Source organism: Ailuropoda melanoleuca, chromosome 10, assembly GCF_002007445.2.
Source record: "Ailuropoda melanoleuca isolate Jingjing chromosome 10, ASM200744v2, whole genome shotgun sequence".
In the NCBI taxonomy this organism is placed as follows: domain Eukaryota; kingdom Metazoa; phylum Chordata; class Mammalia; order Carnivora; family Ursidae; genus Ailuropoda; species Ailuropoda melanoleuca.
Genome location: NC_048227.1, coordinates 26,915,519 through 26,930,587, shown reverse-complemented (window position 1 = coordinate 26,930,587; position 15,069 = coordinate 26,915,519). Strand labels below are relative to the sequence as shown.

At 43.3% G+C, this 15,069-nt stretch overlaps 1 protein-coding gene across 1 annotated transcript in view; it reads right to left on the bottom strand.

The window, feature by feature from the left end:
- Positions 1-14,641, bottom strand: part of PARN (poly(A)-specific ribonuclease) — a 152,471-nt gene extending 137,830 nt beyond the window's left edge. The window contains 7 exon segments of the mRNA XM_002918065.4: positions 1,107-1,272; positions 5,086-5,146; positions 11,853-11,934; positions 12,019-12,086; positions 12,567-12,646; positions 13,930-14,007; positions 14,494-14,641. Coding sequence (XP_002918111.1) covers positions 1,107-1,272; positions 5,086-5,146; positions 11,853-11,934; positions 12,019-12,086; positions 12,567-12,646; positions 13,930-14,007; positions 14,494-14,512 — 554 coding nt within the window. The 5' untranslated portion in view covers positions 14,513-14,641.
- Between the last annotated feature and the right edge of the window lie 428 nt (positions 14,642-15,069).

Genomic DNA, 15,069 nt, shown 5'->3' with positions numbered 1-15,069 from the left:
AAAAAAAATTAAATAAGTCAGTCATGGGAATAAAAAGCAGAGCATCAGGACTACCATCAATGGCACTGTAACAGTGAAGTAATGGGGCAGGTAGGAGCTACACTTGTGAACACAGCATAATGTATAAACCTGTCAGATCACTATGTTGCACACCCGAAACTCATGGAACATTGTGTGTCAACTATACAAGTAAAATTAAGTCAGTAATTAATTTTTACTTTTCTAGTAAAGCAGTTGTGCCAGAAACTCAGTAAAACCAGACACTCCTCCAGGGGCCTGTGTGATAGTCAGAAACTTCATTCAAAAAACAAAATAGGGACGCCTGGGTGGCTCGGTTAGTTAGGCGACTGCCTTCAGCTCGGGTCATGATCCTGGAGTCCCGGGACTGAGTCCTGCATTGGGCTCCCAGCTCAGCAGGGAGTCTACTTCTCCTCTGACCCTCTCCCCTCTCATGCTCTCTCTCGCCCCCTCTCAAATAAATAAAATCTTTAAAAAAATAAATATAAAACAAAACAAAAATTGAGATGTGTTGCAAATATCTAGATGGGCCTGTTTCATTACTCTGCCCTCAGGAAAACTGGATAGTGTTTATGGGGCCCTGGATCCATGCAGGAGGTATGCCCACTGGCTGAGAGTGTCTCTTGCTCAGAACACATGGGAAGTCTAAGAACAGTACACAGAATTCTATTTTACAATGTGCTGTGATTACACAATTCAGGTATGAAACAATGAAATCCTGCCATTCACCCTACCACACTTGCGTGTACTGCATGTATACAGCTCAAGCTTAAAATACAGATGTCAGGAGACGCCTGGGTGGCTCAGTCAGTTGGGCGTCAGCCTTTGGCTAGGGTCATGATCTCAGGGTCCTGGGATCAAAGCCCGAGTGATCTCAGGGTCCTGGGATCAAAGCCCGAGTCACGCTCCCTGCTCAGCGGGGAGCCTGCTTCTCCCTCTCCCTCTGCCCCTCCCCCACCATTTGTGTGCACGCACTCTCTCTCTTTCTCTCAAATAAATAATAAAATGTTAAAAAAAAAATACAGCTGTCAGTTCGGCCCCAACATCCATTTACATAATGCACATCTGGTTTCAGTTTTGGAACTTACACCACTTGGTCAATAAATTTCTTCTGGTCCTCAGGAATTGTCACAGGACATTTCGAAGTGTTTGGAGATACGTAAGACAGAGTTCCTGCACCATTGGACTGCAGACGTTTTTCATCATACTGCTCTCTTAACTGTCTCTCTTCCTCCTGATTTAAATACGGGATTCCTAAATGCAATTTTAAAAATAATGCATTAGCACAAATAACTAAACATAAAAATTTTAACATAAAAATTCTTGAACAAACCTGTGAATCTAAAACACTCAGGAAAGACCGAACATATATAACTACATCCCAAAAAAATCAACAGAAAAAGCAAATGATTTTGAAACACATCAGTCTATTCATTCGCTCCCATCGTTCATTCTTCTCCCAACAAATGCTTATTTGGCACTTCAACTGGGCCAGGCACTGTATCAGGCACAAGGGGTCTAAGAGTGAACAAGAGAGACACATCCTGCTCTGTGGTGAAGGGAACGACTTCCGACAAGATGATGAGAGAAGGTCATTGTAAGTGAAAACCCACAGGATAAGAATGAATCAGGCTGGCAAAGAGCCAGGAGCAGAGTATTTCAGGCAGGGGAACCAGTATAAAGGTACAGAGGACAGGCTACTCCAGACTGCTCCCACAGCAGCAAGGAAGCTGGTGTGACCAGAACACAGTGAGCAGGACAATGGCTCAATATCGTCATGGAGAGGATGGCACCAGATTGCGCGGGCCTTTACAGGTCAGGGTAAGAATTTATTTCACTCTAAGAGCAATGGAGTATCTTTAGAACATTTTAAGCAAGATAATTACACTATCTGCTTCTCGTTTCTAAGAGATCATTTTGACTCCTGTGAGGGCTGAAGTAGGGAAGTCAGTCAAAAGCAACTGTCCAGGCCACAAGTAACTGCTTCCATCAGAGGTCAATAAACTTTCTCTTAAAAGGGCACACACAGTAAATGCTCCAGGCCTGTGGGCCACATGGGGAGCTCTGTTACAACCAGTCAGCTCTGCTCTTGCAACATGAAAACAGCCATACACAAGGGGTGAAAGAACGGAAATGGCTTTATTTAAAATAAGACCTTATTTACAAAGTAGGCAAGGGGTCATGGTTTGTGACCTAGCTTAGACTATAGAGATGAAGAGAATGACTCGAGTGATAGGAAAGAGAGAACTTGTTGATATACTAGAAGGGAGGAATTAAGGGAAGAGCAAGATCAAAAGTGACATCTGACTATTAGGTGTAAGCGGTTGGGTAGATGACAAGTCTACTATGGAGGTGGGGAACACTGGGTAAAGAACAGTTTAGGCCCAAGGAGTGAAAATCAAAAGCTATCTCCTGGATATATAAATCACTTAGGGTATACGTAAATTAAGGGTGGTAGATATAAGCCTAACACTCAGGAGAAAGGTACTGAGATATCTATTTAGGGATCATCAAGATATGGGTGGCATTAAAGGTCATGGGGACACTAATGAACTTTCTACAATGATGGAATTGGAAAAATCACGACTATCAGCAATACTAATCGTTCCATGCAAGAATCATCAGTCGATGTTAAAATTAATTGGTAAAAAAGTGATCAATGTTGTTTACACCAACAGCTGCATGACAGGAATGTCCTTAGATTCACTGAACAGAATACTTAAATACGGTTAAGATGGTAAATGATGTGTGTCTTTTTCCACAATGGAAAAAACAAGTTAACATCACAAGTAATGAGATGAAGTAAACGAAAGGACAAGAGGTAGTGCTGTCAGCATGAGAAATGCTGGAGGTGGGCACAGTTAGTGGTGATAAGACCCGTGATGGGTAGATAAGACCCGTGATGGGTAGAGGACCGAGATAACTAAGGGGACGTACAAGCAAAGACCACTGCACGCCTGGTCAAGAAACAAAGACAGAGCGTTTGCTGGTTGTCCCCATGGATGCTGATGTCACCCACAATGAGGAGGGAGGCAGAAGTACAGAGAAGACAGTAAGCCAAAGCCAAGGCTGTCCTGAATGCCACGCCCATGAAATTGGCAGAAAGAGGAGTGACACATCCCTGCCAACAGTGGCTCCAGGGCAGAGGGAATCCAAGAGGCTTGCAAGCAGCACAGGGAACAAGCAAACCGATGGATGCCTGCCTGGACAGACAAAATGAGAGTGGTAAAACCACCTGAGTTCCAGAGGGCTGCAAGGGCAGGGGAGCAAAAGAGGAGTCACCTGGTTCCATTCCAGGCCAGGAAATGAAAGGCACTTCCAAGAAGACTGTCAGGAGAGAAGGGTCCAGCATTTACGGAGCCAAGTGGAAAGAACTGATAAAGAAGAGAAGGGAGGGTCTAGATCATATTGAGAAAGTACCAGCAACGGCGTGGGGATAAGAGTCTGGTCATGATAGATGTCCTGGGAGTCCTGATTCAGTTGTGATGAAAATATTTTAAGGTCTGGCTATAAAACAAGGAGAATGAGGCACACTCCAACTTGGCTGTTTCTCTCCTTTTGTGAAAATAAAACCATCAGGCTAGAAACTATACATCCAGAGAAGCTGGTTAAAGTAGTTCCTTCGAAAGATTTCTACACTTATTCCAATATAGTGCTCTAACTACGTTTGAAATTCATATTTAATTTATTTTATTTTTTAAAGTAGGCTCCACACCCAGCATGGAGCCCAATGAGGGGCTTGAACTCATGACCCTGAGATCAAGAGTTGGACACTTGGGGCGCCTGGGTGGCACAGCGGTTAAGCATCTGCCTTCGGCTCAGGGCGTGATCCCAGCGTTATGGGATCGAGCCCCACATCAGGCTCCTCCGCTATGAGCCTGCTTCTTCCTCTCCCACTCCCCCTGCTTGTGTTCCCTCTCTCGCTGGCTGTCTCTATCTCTGTCAAATAAATAAAATCTTTAAAAAAAAAAAAAAAAAGAGTTGGACACTTAACGAACTGAGCCACCCAGGTGCCCCTTGGAACTTGTATTTTATAATGGCTTTCAGAGTCAAGCATGAACCAAAAGGAAAAAGAACTGTACAACACCCAGATGGTGTTGCCCAGCCGGCTCGTGTACAGTGTTAAGAGGTCTGGGCTCCAAAATTCTTTTTTTTAGTATTTCCAAAAACTAAAATCATCGATAAAAATGAAGATGAAGCACCAGTGAGGCAATGAAAAAACACTATGGCACAGGTTCTAAAGGGTTCGCAAGACAATCCTGCTGAGGGGGGAGAGAATTTTTTAAGTCTATGTTCCAGTACATTTGTTGAGAAAAATCTCCCTTCTGAACTCACTCAATAATTCGGCCTTCACAGTGGAAAAGAATATGATTTGTGAGGATAATTAAAAGTAGTTACTGACCTTATAACAGCAGGTGCTTAAAACCGCACGGAAACACTCTTCAGGAAATAAAGGAAGGAAAAGCACTCTCATGGGGACTTTAACGCCCAATGTTCACTCATGAATATTAGGATCACTTCCCTGACATGGAAGAGGACTCACGCTATGCACCGGGGATTTGAAATGAATGAGATCCAGTCCCTTTCCTCAAGGTGTCCGCCCACCTGTCACACCACCCAGTTAGTTAGCCGTCCTGACCGTGCTGTCCACGCAGACTTTTTCCCTCCCATGAGAAACTGTCTCCAAGTACATAAAAAGCACTGCTTGAAAAAAGGGAGTTTTTCATTAGAACATTACTAGCATACAGCTACTTTTTAAAGTACTCTGCCGCTTGTCTCACTGGAAGAAAACAGGGCAGTGACTCCCCACAGGGGGCCTGTTAGGATCACGGAGTCACACCAGTAGAATAAACCCCAATCAGTAAGATCAGGAGTTGGTGAGGCCTTGTTAGAGCGAAATGAAGTAGGGTCTACTCTTCCCATTCGGTTCATGGTAGACTAGGCTAAAGATTTTAAAAATTCCTATCTCAGACTCTGAGATTTTGTCTCAGATGGCAGGCACAAAAAGATCATTCTCAACCAAATCCAAATTTACAAGCTCTAAGGATAAGCCACATATCATCTTACCATTGCGGAAAACTTTATTAAAATCAAATCCTTGGCTTGCTAGAAAGTCAATGCTTGAGCTCTGAAACAAGAGGGAACAGAATATACAGTTTTGGTGATGTTGGTGGCAGATAAGTGAACAGAAGCAGGGAGGTAATTCGCACGTGTAAACAAAGGCAGACAGACAAGAAAATAGCATGCCAAAGGTCAGAAAATTAGAATTTCTACTCCAAGGCTGACAAATAACCCTTTCATTTAAACTATCTGGGCTCTTCTCTTTTAGACCTTATAAAACAAATACCCTTTGTTTCACAATATTTAAGAAAAATATGATGGGTAAACACATATTCTCCCAAAATGCAGAAAACTCCTGAACACTGTACTGAGGAAGAAACTATAAAAAGAAATAAAATGTACTGATAGTCTCTCACCACCAGTTCAAGTTTAAAGTAGCTCACATGTGCAAGTTGTAACACATCAACATCCACCCCAAGGTTGATTCTGAAAAACCCAAAATCTTCATAGGCTGGTCTTTACATTCAAGATCCAAAATAGAGAAAAGATCCCAGTAACAAGACCGATTACACATACATACCTCAAACCTAGAGTGAGCCAAAATATAGAAGTTTAAATGAAAACATTAAGAAAATATTACCATACATGGTACACACGAATGGCAAATCACAAAATTCTTGACTCGATGTGACTGAAGAACAGGAAATCTGACCGTAGCTACTCTAATTTCTTGTTTTAAGTCAGAACATGAGAGGGTGACACACCCAAGTCATTCCGATCTGGTTCCTCATAGAACTACCTTTCCTGAACTGTACTTTGACAGGATACCATCAGCCGGGATGAGGGACGTTGTACCAGTCCCATGACACTCAAGATGGTATTCACTTCCGACATGTAGCCAAAGCAAGGGTTTCTGCATTCGTGATTTCTTTATGGTAACGAAAGGTATTCTGAACCCTGCTTTGTTCTGATCCTATGTGCCACAGAGGTGTGTTTGTCTCCCCCCCTTAGCTGCTAAGAAACGCAGAGACAAACAGCGGAGACTTTCTTTGGCACAAATTCTGTGTTGTAATCACACCAAACTAAGCACATCTTCATTTTTCTTCTCTTCCAATTTTTCCTTTACTCATTCTTTAAGTGTTGTGTTAAAAGGTAAATACGGTATTTACCTTTATTAGCCAACACAAATTCTTTTTAAAAATGTGAGGATGTGAAAAAGACTATCTTAGGGGTGCCTGGGTGGCTCAGTCCGTTAATCTGCCTTCGGCTCAGGTCACGATCCCAGGATCCTAGGATCAAGACCCACATTGGGGCTCCCTGCTCAGCAGAAAGTCTGCTTCTCCCTCTCCCTCTCCCTCTGCTCCTCCCCCCTGCTCGTTCTTTTTCTCTCCCAAATAAATAAAATCTTAACAAAAAAAAAAAAAAAGAAAACTACTACTTAAAATGGTGAATTTTGGGGCGCCTGGGTGGCAGAGCGGTTAAGCGTCTGCCTTAGGCTCAGGGCGTGATCCCAGCGTTATGGGATCGAGCCCCACGTCAGGCTCCTCTGCTATGAGCCTGCTTCTTCCTCTCCCACTCCCTGCTTGTGTTCCCTCTCTCGCTGGCTGTCTCTATCTCTGTCTTATAAATAAATAAAAAATCTTTAAAAAAAAAAAATGGTGAATTTTGTTATGTGTTTCTTACCGTAATTTAAAAAAATCGTTGTCCCTACAAAATCTATTTGGGCTTAGTATCCATTACCTTTGATTTGTCCTAAATGTACCGTTTTCAGGATTCAAAAAAATGAGCACAGCTGCACAGCTACTTGGGAGAACAATTTCAGGCAGCTATCAAAATTTCAAATGCATATGCCTGATGAATCAGCAATTCCCCTTCTAGGAAATCTATAAAAAATCCTATAGAGGCACCTGGGTGGCTCAGTGGGTTAAGCGTCTGCCTTTGGCTCAGGCCATGATCCTGAGGTCCTGGGATAGAGCCCGACATTGGCTTCCTGCCCTGCTTCTCCTTCTCCCTCTGCCCCTCCCCCCACTCATGTGTGCGTGCGTGCAAGCGCATGCGCTCTCTCTCTCAAATAAATAATAAAATATTTTTTAAACATCCTATAAAAATATTCCTACATGTATGTGGCACCTGGCTGGCTCAGTCACTAGAGCATACAACTCTTGATCTGAGGGTCCTGAGTTGGAGCCCCTCATTGGACACAGAGCTTTAAAGAAAAAAAATCCCACATATACACCAAGATACACTATACACGAATGCTGACTATAACATTGTTAAAATAGGGAAACTTTGGGGCGTCTTGGGGCTCAGTCGGTTTAGCATCTGACTCTTGGTTTTGGCTCAGGTCATGATCTCAGGGTCGTGAGATAGAGCCCCGTGTCAGGCTCTGTGCTAGGTGCAGAGCCTGCTTAGGATTCTCTCTCCCTCTCCCTCTGCCCTTTCCCCTGCTCTCTCTCAAAAAAAAGAAAAAGGAACCTTTGGAAAACTTCTAAATTCCAATTAAATAAATTACATACAGCCACACTATGAAATATGAAGAAACTATGTTGAGTGGAAAATATATGTTACATAAAATAGGAGTATCAGGATTCTGCATATATTTTTTTAAAAAGATAAAGTTAGGGGCACCTGGGTGGCTCAGTCATTAAGCGCCTGCCTTCGGCTCAGGGCGTGATCCCAGGGTCCTGGGATCGAGCCCCATATCAGGCTCCTCCACTGGGAGCCTGCTTCTTCCTCTTCCACTCCCCCTGCTTTTGTTCCCTCTCTCGCTGGCTCTCTCTCTCTCTGTCAAATAAATAAATAAAATCTTTAAAAAAAAAAAAAAGGTAAAGTTAGATATACGTGGGTAAACCTATGGATACAGATGGTCCCTGACTTAATAATGGTTCAACTTAGGATTTTTCCACTTCACAGTGGTGCAAAAGAATATGCATTCAGTAGAAACGATATTTCGAATTTTGAATTTGGATCTTTTCTGGGCCAGTGATCTATTCAGTACAATATTCTCTCATGATGCTGGGCAGTGGGAGCTCCCTCCCACCCAACCAGGTAAACACAAGTGCTTACAACCATTCTGTACCCATACAACCATTTTAAAGATGTCATTTTTAGGGGCGCCTGGGTGGCACAGCGGTTAAGCATCTGCCTTCGGCTCAGGGCGTGATCCCAGCGTTGTGGGATCAAGCCCCACATCAGGCTCCTCTGCTATGAGCCTGCTTCTTCCTCTCCCACTCCCCCTGCTTGTGTTCCCTCTCTCGCTGGCTGTCTCTATCTCTGTCAAAAAAATAAATAAAATCTTTAAAAAAAAAAAAAGATGTCATTTTTAACCCATCATGGGGCTCAAACTCACAACCCGGAGATCAAGAGTTGCATGCTCCAGACTGAGCCAGCCAGGTGCCGCACCCATATAACCATCCTATGTTTCACTTTCTATATGGTATTCAATAAATGACACGAGATTTTTAACATTATATTACAAAATAGGCTTTGTGTTAGATAATTTTGCCCAACAGCAGGCTAATTTAAGTGTTCGGAGCATGTTTAAGGTAGGGTAAGCTACTCTATGAGGTTCTGCAGGTCAGGGGTATTAAAAGCAGTTTTGACTTACAACGTTTTCAACTTACAATGGGTTTATTGGGACTTGCCACCATCATAAGTGGAGGAAATCTGTGTATGTATACAAGTATATAAAAGTTAGGAAAAAGGAGGGGCGCCTGGATGACTCAGTCAGTTAAGCGTCTGCCTTCAGCTCGGGTCATAATCTCAGGATCCTGGTCTTGAGTCCTGCATCGGGCTCCCTGCTCAGCAAGGAGTGTGCTTCTCCTTCTCCCTCTGCCCCTTCTCCCTGTTTGTGTTCTTTCTTTCTCTCGCACACTCACTCTCTTAAATAAATAAATAAATAAATAAATAAAATCTTTAAAAACTAAGTTAGGAAAAAGAAGTGAAATGGGGAAGGAGGTGGTACAGGGAACAGGGTATTAAAAAAACTCATTTACTCTACAACTAGCAGGAATGTTTTGATATTTCACAATCATTTATGTATTAACTTCAATAAAGTCAACATCTGATGCTCAGCTAGAAAAAAAAAGAGAAGAAAAAGAGATGAAAACAATGTAAATGCCTAAAATACAGAGAACAGACTTATGGTTGCCAGAGGGGAAGAGGGAAGGGGATGGGCAAAATGGGTGAAGGGAGTGGAAGGTACAGGCTGCTAGTCATGGAATGAGTAAGTCATAGGATCAAAAGGTACAGCATAGGAAACAATCAATAATATGTTAACAGTCTTTGTACGGTGACAGGTGGTAGCTACACTTGTGAGCACAGCATGACATACAGAGATGTTGAATCACTATGTTGTACACCTGAAACTAATGTAATATTATTTATCGACTGTACTCAAAAAAATTTTTTTAGGTAATGTAAATGCCTCCCATCCCACTGGATGGGTACACTCCCTGGGAGTATGTGTGGTTCTTAGTCTGCCCGTTCTTCCATATCCTGCCTAGTGTGTGAGCATCTCACTGTGTGTACAGACACTTATTTTTCAAAGAGCCTATTACGTTGTTCTACTCCCCGACCCTGTTTTAAGGGTGATAAGAGCTTTCCAAGAGTGATTTTTGCCTAGACACAATTTTTGCCCCACTCTCTGACTTTAGATGCTCACTTCCTTGTAAGATCCAACTCCACTACAGTCCTAGAATTTTATTTTTTTTACAATTTTATTTATTTGTCAGAGAGAGAGAGAGAGAGAGAGCATGCACACAGCAGGGGGAGCGGCAGGTAGAGGGAGAAGCAGGCTCCCTGCTGAGCAAGGAGCCTGATGTGGGATTGAAGCCTGATGTGGGACTTGATCCCAGGACCCTGGGATCATGACCTGACCCGAAGGCAAATGCTTAACCAACTGAGTCACCCAGACGTCCCAACAGTCCTAGAATTTTAAACAAAACAGAAACCACCTTGGATGGAAAACAAAACAAAACAAAATTCAAAGATACTATCATTCACCTTATCCACACAATTCACAAGTTTACATACTAAGTCTAATCCTTTTCTCTGACTTTGCTTTTCCAGACCAAAAAAAAAATCGTAACGTCCATTTTATTGTACTTTGTTAAGATTTTATTTTTTTACTTATTTGAGAGAGAGCCAGAGAGCACGCAAGCACATGTGTATGTGAGTTGGGGAGGGAGGTGGGGAGCAGAGGGAGAGGGACAAGCAGACAAGCAGACTCCACGCTGATTGTGGAGCCTGACTTGGGGCTCTATCTCATGACCCTGAGATCATGACCTGAGCCGAAATCAAGAATCGGACGCTTAACTGACTGAGCCACCCAGGCGCCCCTCACTGTCCATTTTAGACATGAGTCTCTGGCCTGTTCAAATCTATCAAATCTTTTTTTGTTTGTTTTTTAAATGGTGGCTGGCAACTAGAATTGCATTAAGTATTCCAGGTGTGACCACAGAAGAGCTGTGTACAACAGTAAGAGTTCTTCTGACCTGCTTCCAGTACGTACCTAGAGTATCTGTACTTGTGTTTGTATTTAGAACAAAGCCTCATCCCTAAGGTGTCTCATTGCCAATGTCTGCTTTTGCCCAGCTGACGCCCAGCTAACGTCATGCAACCTACTTACATTTCTGTCTTCTCCTGGTATTGCTGGAAAACTTTATCCACACAAATTGCCAGACAGAGCCTATTTTTTTCTCAGTGAGAATCTACAAATACTGTTTGATTAGTATCGCCTACTAAGGTAATTGGTAAATAGCTATTAACTGAATGCAGAATAAAGGCCTACTTGTTAATTTAAGAAACCAGGTTATGAAACCAAAATAACCTTCACCTTTCCTCTTCAGCCCCAGGCATATGATTAACTTGTAATTTCACTTGCCTTATTACAGAAAGAATCTGGCAAGGCTCAGTCACTCAGAAGCCTACCCTCCAGGCTTTATTAACTGCATTACTACTTACATGCAGAAGGGAAGGATGGCAAGACTCAAATGAGCTAACTTTGCTGAGAGAGAAGCAAGGACACAAGATTATACGGGGAAAAAAGATCATCCCTTGTCTCTAATCACGTATCCATACACTACACCACTTATTCACACCCTCCTTATCCTTTATAACAGATTATTAAGAGAATAGAAAGAAGAAACTGATATTTACTGAGGTCTACCAGATGAGCTCCAGCTCTAAAGGCGATGTTCTAAAGGGCAACCTCCCTGAATCCTCACCTTGGCTTATAAAGTATGACCTCTCCTCCTCAGGAGGAAACTGTGGACTCTTTCTTCACTGGGGAACGATGAAAACAGAACTGAGCATATGACTTTAGCCACTTCTGGGTTCTCTCTTTTGAAACAGGATACACACATACTCTGTTCCTCTAGAGAATAAAGCTCTAACCTTGGAGATAAGTACAAAGAGAATGGGTTGGGAAGAAGCCTGAAGGACCTGATCTATAGGTTCAAATCAGGGGTAAGATATTAAAAATCCCAAACAGAAACACATTACAAAGCCATATTCCCAAAGTCAGCTTTGCTAATAATAAACCCCATGTTCTGGTTTCGATCTGCCTGTCTCTTGCTCTGACCCCGATTCTAACGGAAAGAGGAAAAGAGCAGTGTCTTAAATTTGCCACCCTAAAACTGAAAGAGGTGAAATGGTTTGCTAAAAACCCAAAGGTGGTGGTAGAACCAAATTTTAAAAAGAATTCTGATTCCACATTTCTGCACTGCCCCATCAGCACTTCATAGCAGAAGAAAATCAATTATGCTACCAACCTGACAAACAAACTTGACATCTGGTGAGGATCTATTGAAGGGTTTTGGGAACACATAGAAGTTAAATGACTTTGTTATGTACCTGCAGGAGAGAAGACAAAAGGAGACTTAGTGGGCCATATTACACCAGGAAAAAAGAAATCCACCGCTTATTAAAACAACCTACTTTGAATCTGTGTGGTCATACTTAAAAGCGCAAAGGCCAAACTGAAACAGCAAAAAGTCCATGGAATGCTGGAAAAGGGAAACAAAACACTTGTCAAATCAGTGTTGTATATTTGACGTGAGCAAGAATACTCTCAATCAGATGGGCTTTCTAACTACTCAATTTGACTTTTAGCAGAATACTTCCAATTACAACAGATTACACATTATGTATCAGAAGCATTATTAATTTACATACGCTTCTTAATACTTTTCCCAATTAAGCACCTATCCACCAACCACAGCATCATATTGGGCCTATTTCCAAATCATAAAATAACCACATCATATTCCCTACAAATCAAATTAACACTGAAAATACTAAACCTTCCCCAAAATATTTTCCAGCAAACAATTATTTTTGCTGTTATTTTTAACATCACTAAAATATCATTTCACAGCAGGGTTAGAGAAGTTAACATGCAAGTTTAATGATAACATTTCTTCATAATTCAATGTAAAGAAGACCAATGTGGGGGGAAAAAAAGATGTTCGAGCACATCCACTTACCTTTTTAAGCTTCTTATACCTTTCTTCTGGAGTGTCAAAACCATTTGTCAATGCAGTGACTGAAGGTCCATCACTGATTCCTAATTTTAAGAAATAAACGTTTTCTTAATAGTCATGTAAAAACATCAGTCAACTAGTGAATGGCATGTAATTTCATATTCGTGTAAATTAAGATTAATCAGAAGTGCTCCTTACTTCACTTTTTCAAAACGAGAATTAATTTCACTTACCACCAAGCTAAACACTGTAATAATGAATTTAGAGAGGTGAATGCTTTAATTGGATGACAGGCGGTGTAGTGCCTAAAACAGGTTTCAAAACACAATAATGACTTAAGAAAGCAATCTCTATGATTAAGTTTTGTTGCTTTCAAAAGGATTAATGCATAAGACATCTAGGAATCCTGCAGTAATCTTATTGTTAGAGTACCAGTCTTGATCAACAGTTTGGAGTAATATTTACCCAACAAAGGAATTTTGAAGGTCAAAGACCAAAATTATTTCTGGTGAAAACTTAGCTTCCCAGAGAAGTGACTCCAACCAGAAACCTCAGGCTTAAAGGTAAGTATTATATTGAACTGAGCATGGATTCCTTCAAAAAGGGCTGAAGGTTTTTAGACACATAAAATCAAGTAGCAAAGGTGAATATCTACAGCAATTATTCATACTGACTTCAACAACTCAGAAACTAGCTTTCTACCCAAAGGAAAAAAAAACTTTGCCAATCGTGTTGATAAAGTTTTACACACATATACACACCCATGCTGAGGTAGGCAATGAACACTTTCACTAAGGGAGAAAGAAATGCCTTCATTTACCTGCAAGAGCCTGACCCTAAAGTCAATCACAAAGGAAAAATATTCTATGATTCCACTGACAGTTAGTGCCTAGAATAGTCAGATTCATAGAGACAGAAATAATAGCTGCCAGAGGCAGTGGGGAGGGAAAAATGGAGAGTTACTGTCCAACTGATAGCTTCATTTCGTGAAAACGAAAAAGTTCTGGAGAAGGATGCACGATGATGTGAATGTGCTTAATGCCACTGAACTATAAAAACCACTTCAAGAGGGTTAATACAGTAAATTTTATGTTATGCATATTTTACCATACAGACAAAAAAAGCCTGACCTTAACCCTACCACGTGCATGTCACAGTGTTAAGCGGCACCACAACCATGATCTCGATCTGTAACCCTCAGAGCCGGAACCCACCGCACCTCTTCCAGGCCCTTTAAACGTGTAAGAGGAAACAGAGATTCCTACAACACCCAAGGACACAAATAGGGAGGGGCGGCCAACAGGCAGGGGGTCAGGAGGAGCCTTAGCTATGCATTGCCAGCCCCCAGCTTGAAAGCAAGGGATACCTGAAAACTCCCCATCGATGGCGAAGAAGTCGGCCTCCTCTATGGCCTGGTACACTTTGTGAAGATTACTCTTAAAATCTGCGGAGAAACCGAGAAGAGGCTCAGAAACGGTGGCCTGGCTTCCTGCCCAAGAGCTCCTAATGGGAGAGGAAAGAAGGGCTGGGAGATCCTGAGACCTCGGGCAGGAGAACAACAAGTCCTAGAAGGATAAAGAAGACGGAGAGTATCAAGTCCCCGACCGGTGCACGGTTGGAGGGGGTCAAGTCCCCAGCAGGTGCACGGGCCTTAGAAGGACAAGCCGCGGGGGGTGCTCGGGCCACAGAAGCCCACGGGACACAGAGGCACACGGCCCTGGGGGATGCCCGGGCAGGAGAACAAGGCCCCTAGGGATGCACGGGACAGAGAGGGACAGGGCCCCCAAAAGCTCACAGACTTAAGGGGAAGCAAACCCCTGAGGGGCTGCCTCAGCCCCAGGCCCCGTCAAGCAAACCGGCCCTGGTCTGGGCCTAGTAGGCCGGGTGAGGGGGGCCGTGGGGCTCGGGGAGGTGCACGGAGGACACGCACTGCTCCTGATTATCTCCATTCTGCAGAGTGGCCGGAACCCCGGCCCCGCCCGGGCCCGCCTCAGCCGTTCTACTCGCAAAGTTCCGCGGGGACCGCTCCAGCAGCGGAGGTAGCAGCGGGAGAGACCGCGGCGCCGACTTCCGGAAACAGCTAGCGCCGGCGCGCGTCACGTGAGCTCGCGTCAGCGGCGGGGGCGGGGCCAGGCTGGGCTCCTTTCACGCCTTCCAGGGACAGAGGAGGGGGGTGGTTATGGGAATCCCCAGGGCGTGGTCTAGCTTGCGGAGCCAGATGTAGGACCGTAGCTTCCGAAGAAATGTTCTTGTCTTAACACCCAGTTGGTGAACAAATAATTCCTGGCAACATTATGTGCCAGGCACTCTGAAACGGATGGGGATACAGTGATGAACAGAGGAGACAAAGTCCCCGCCCCGCTGGAGCTTAACTTGGGGTAAAACGGGAAAGTCAGGCAGGAATCAAACTTGCCACTTGGAAGAACTTTAATCAGCGCTCTGAGGAGAAAGAGCCCGGTGCTGCAGTAAGAATAATTGGGGGGGGGGGGGGGGGGGGGGGGGGAAA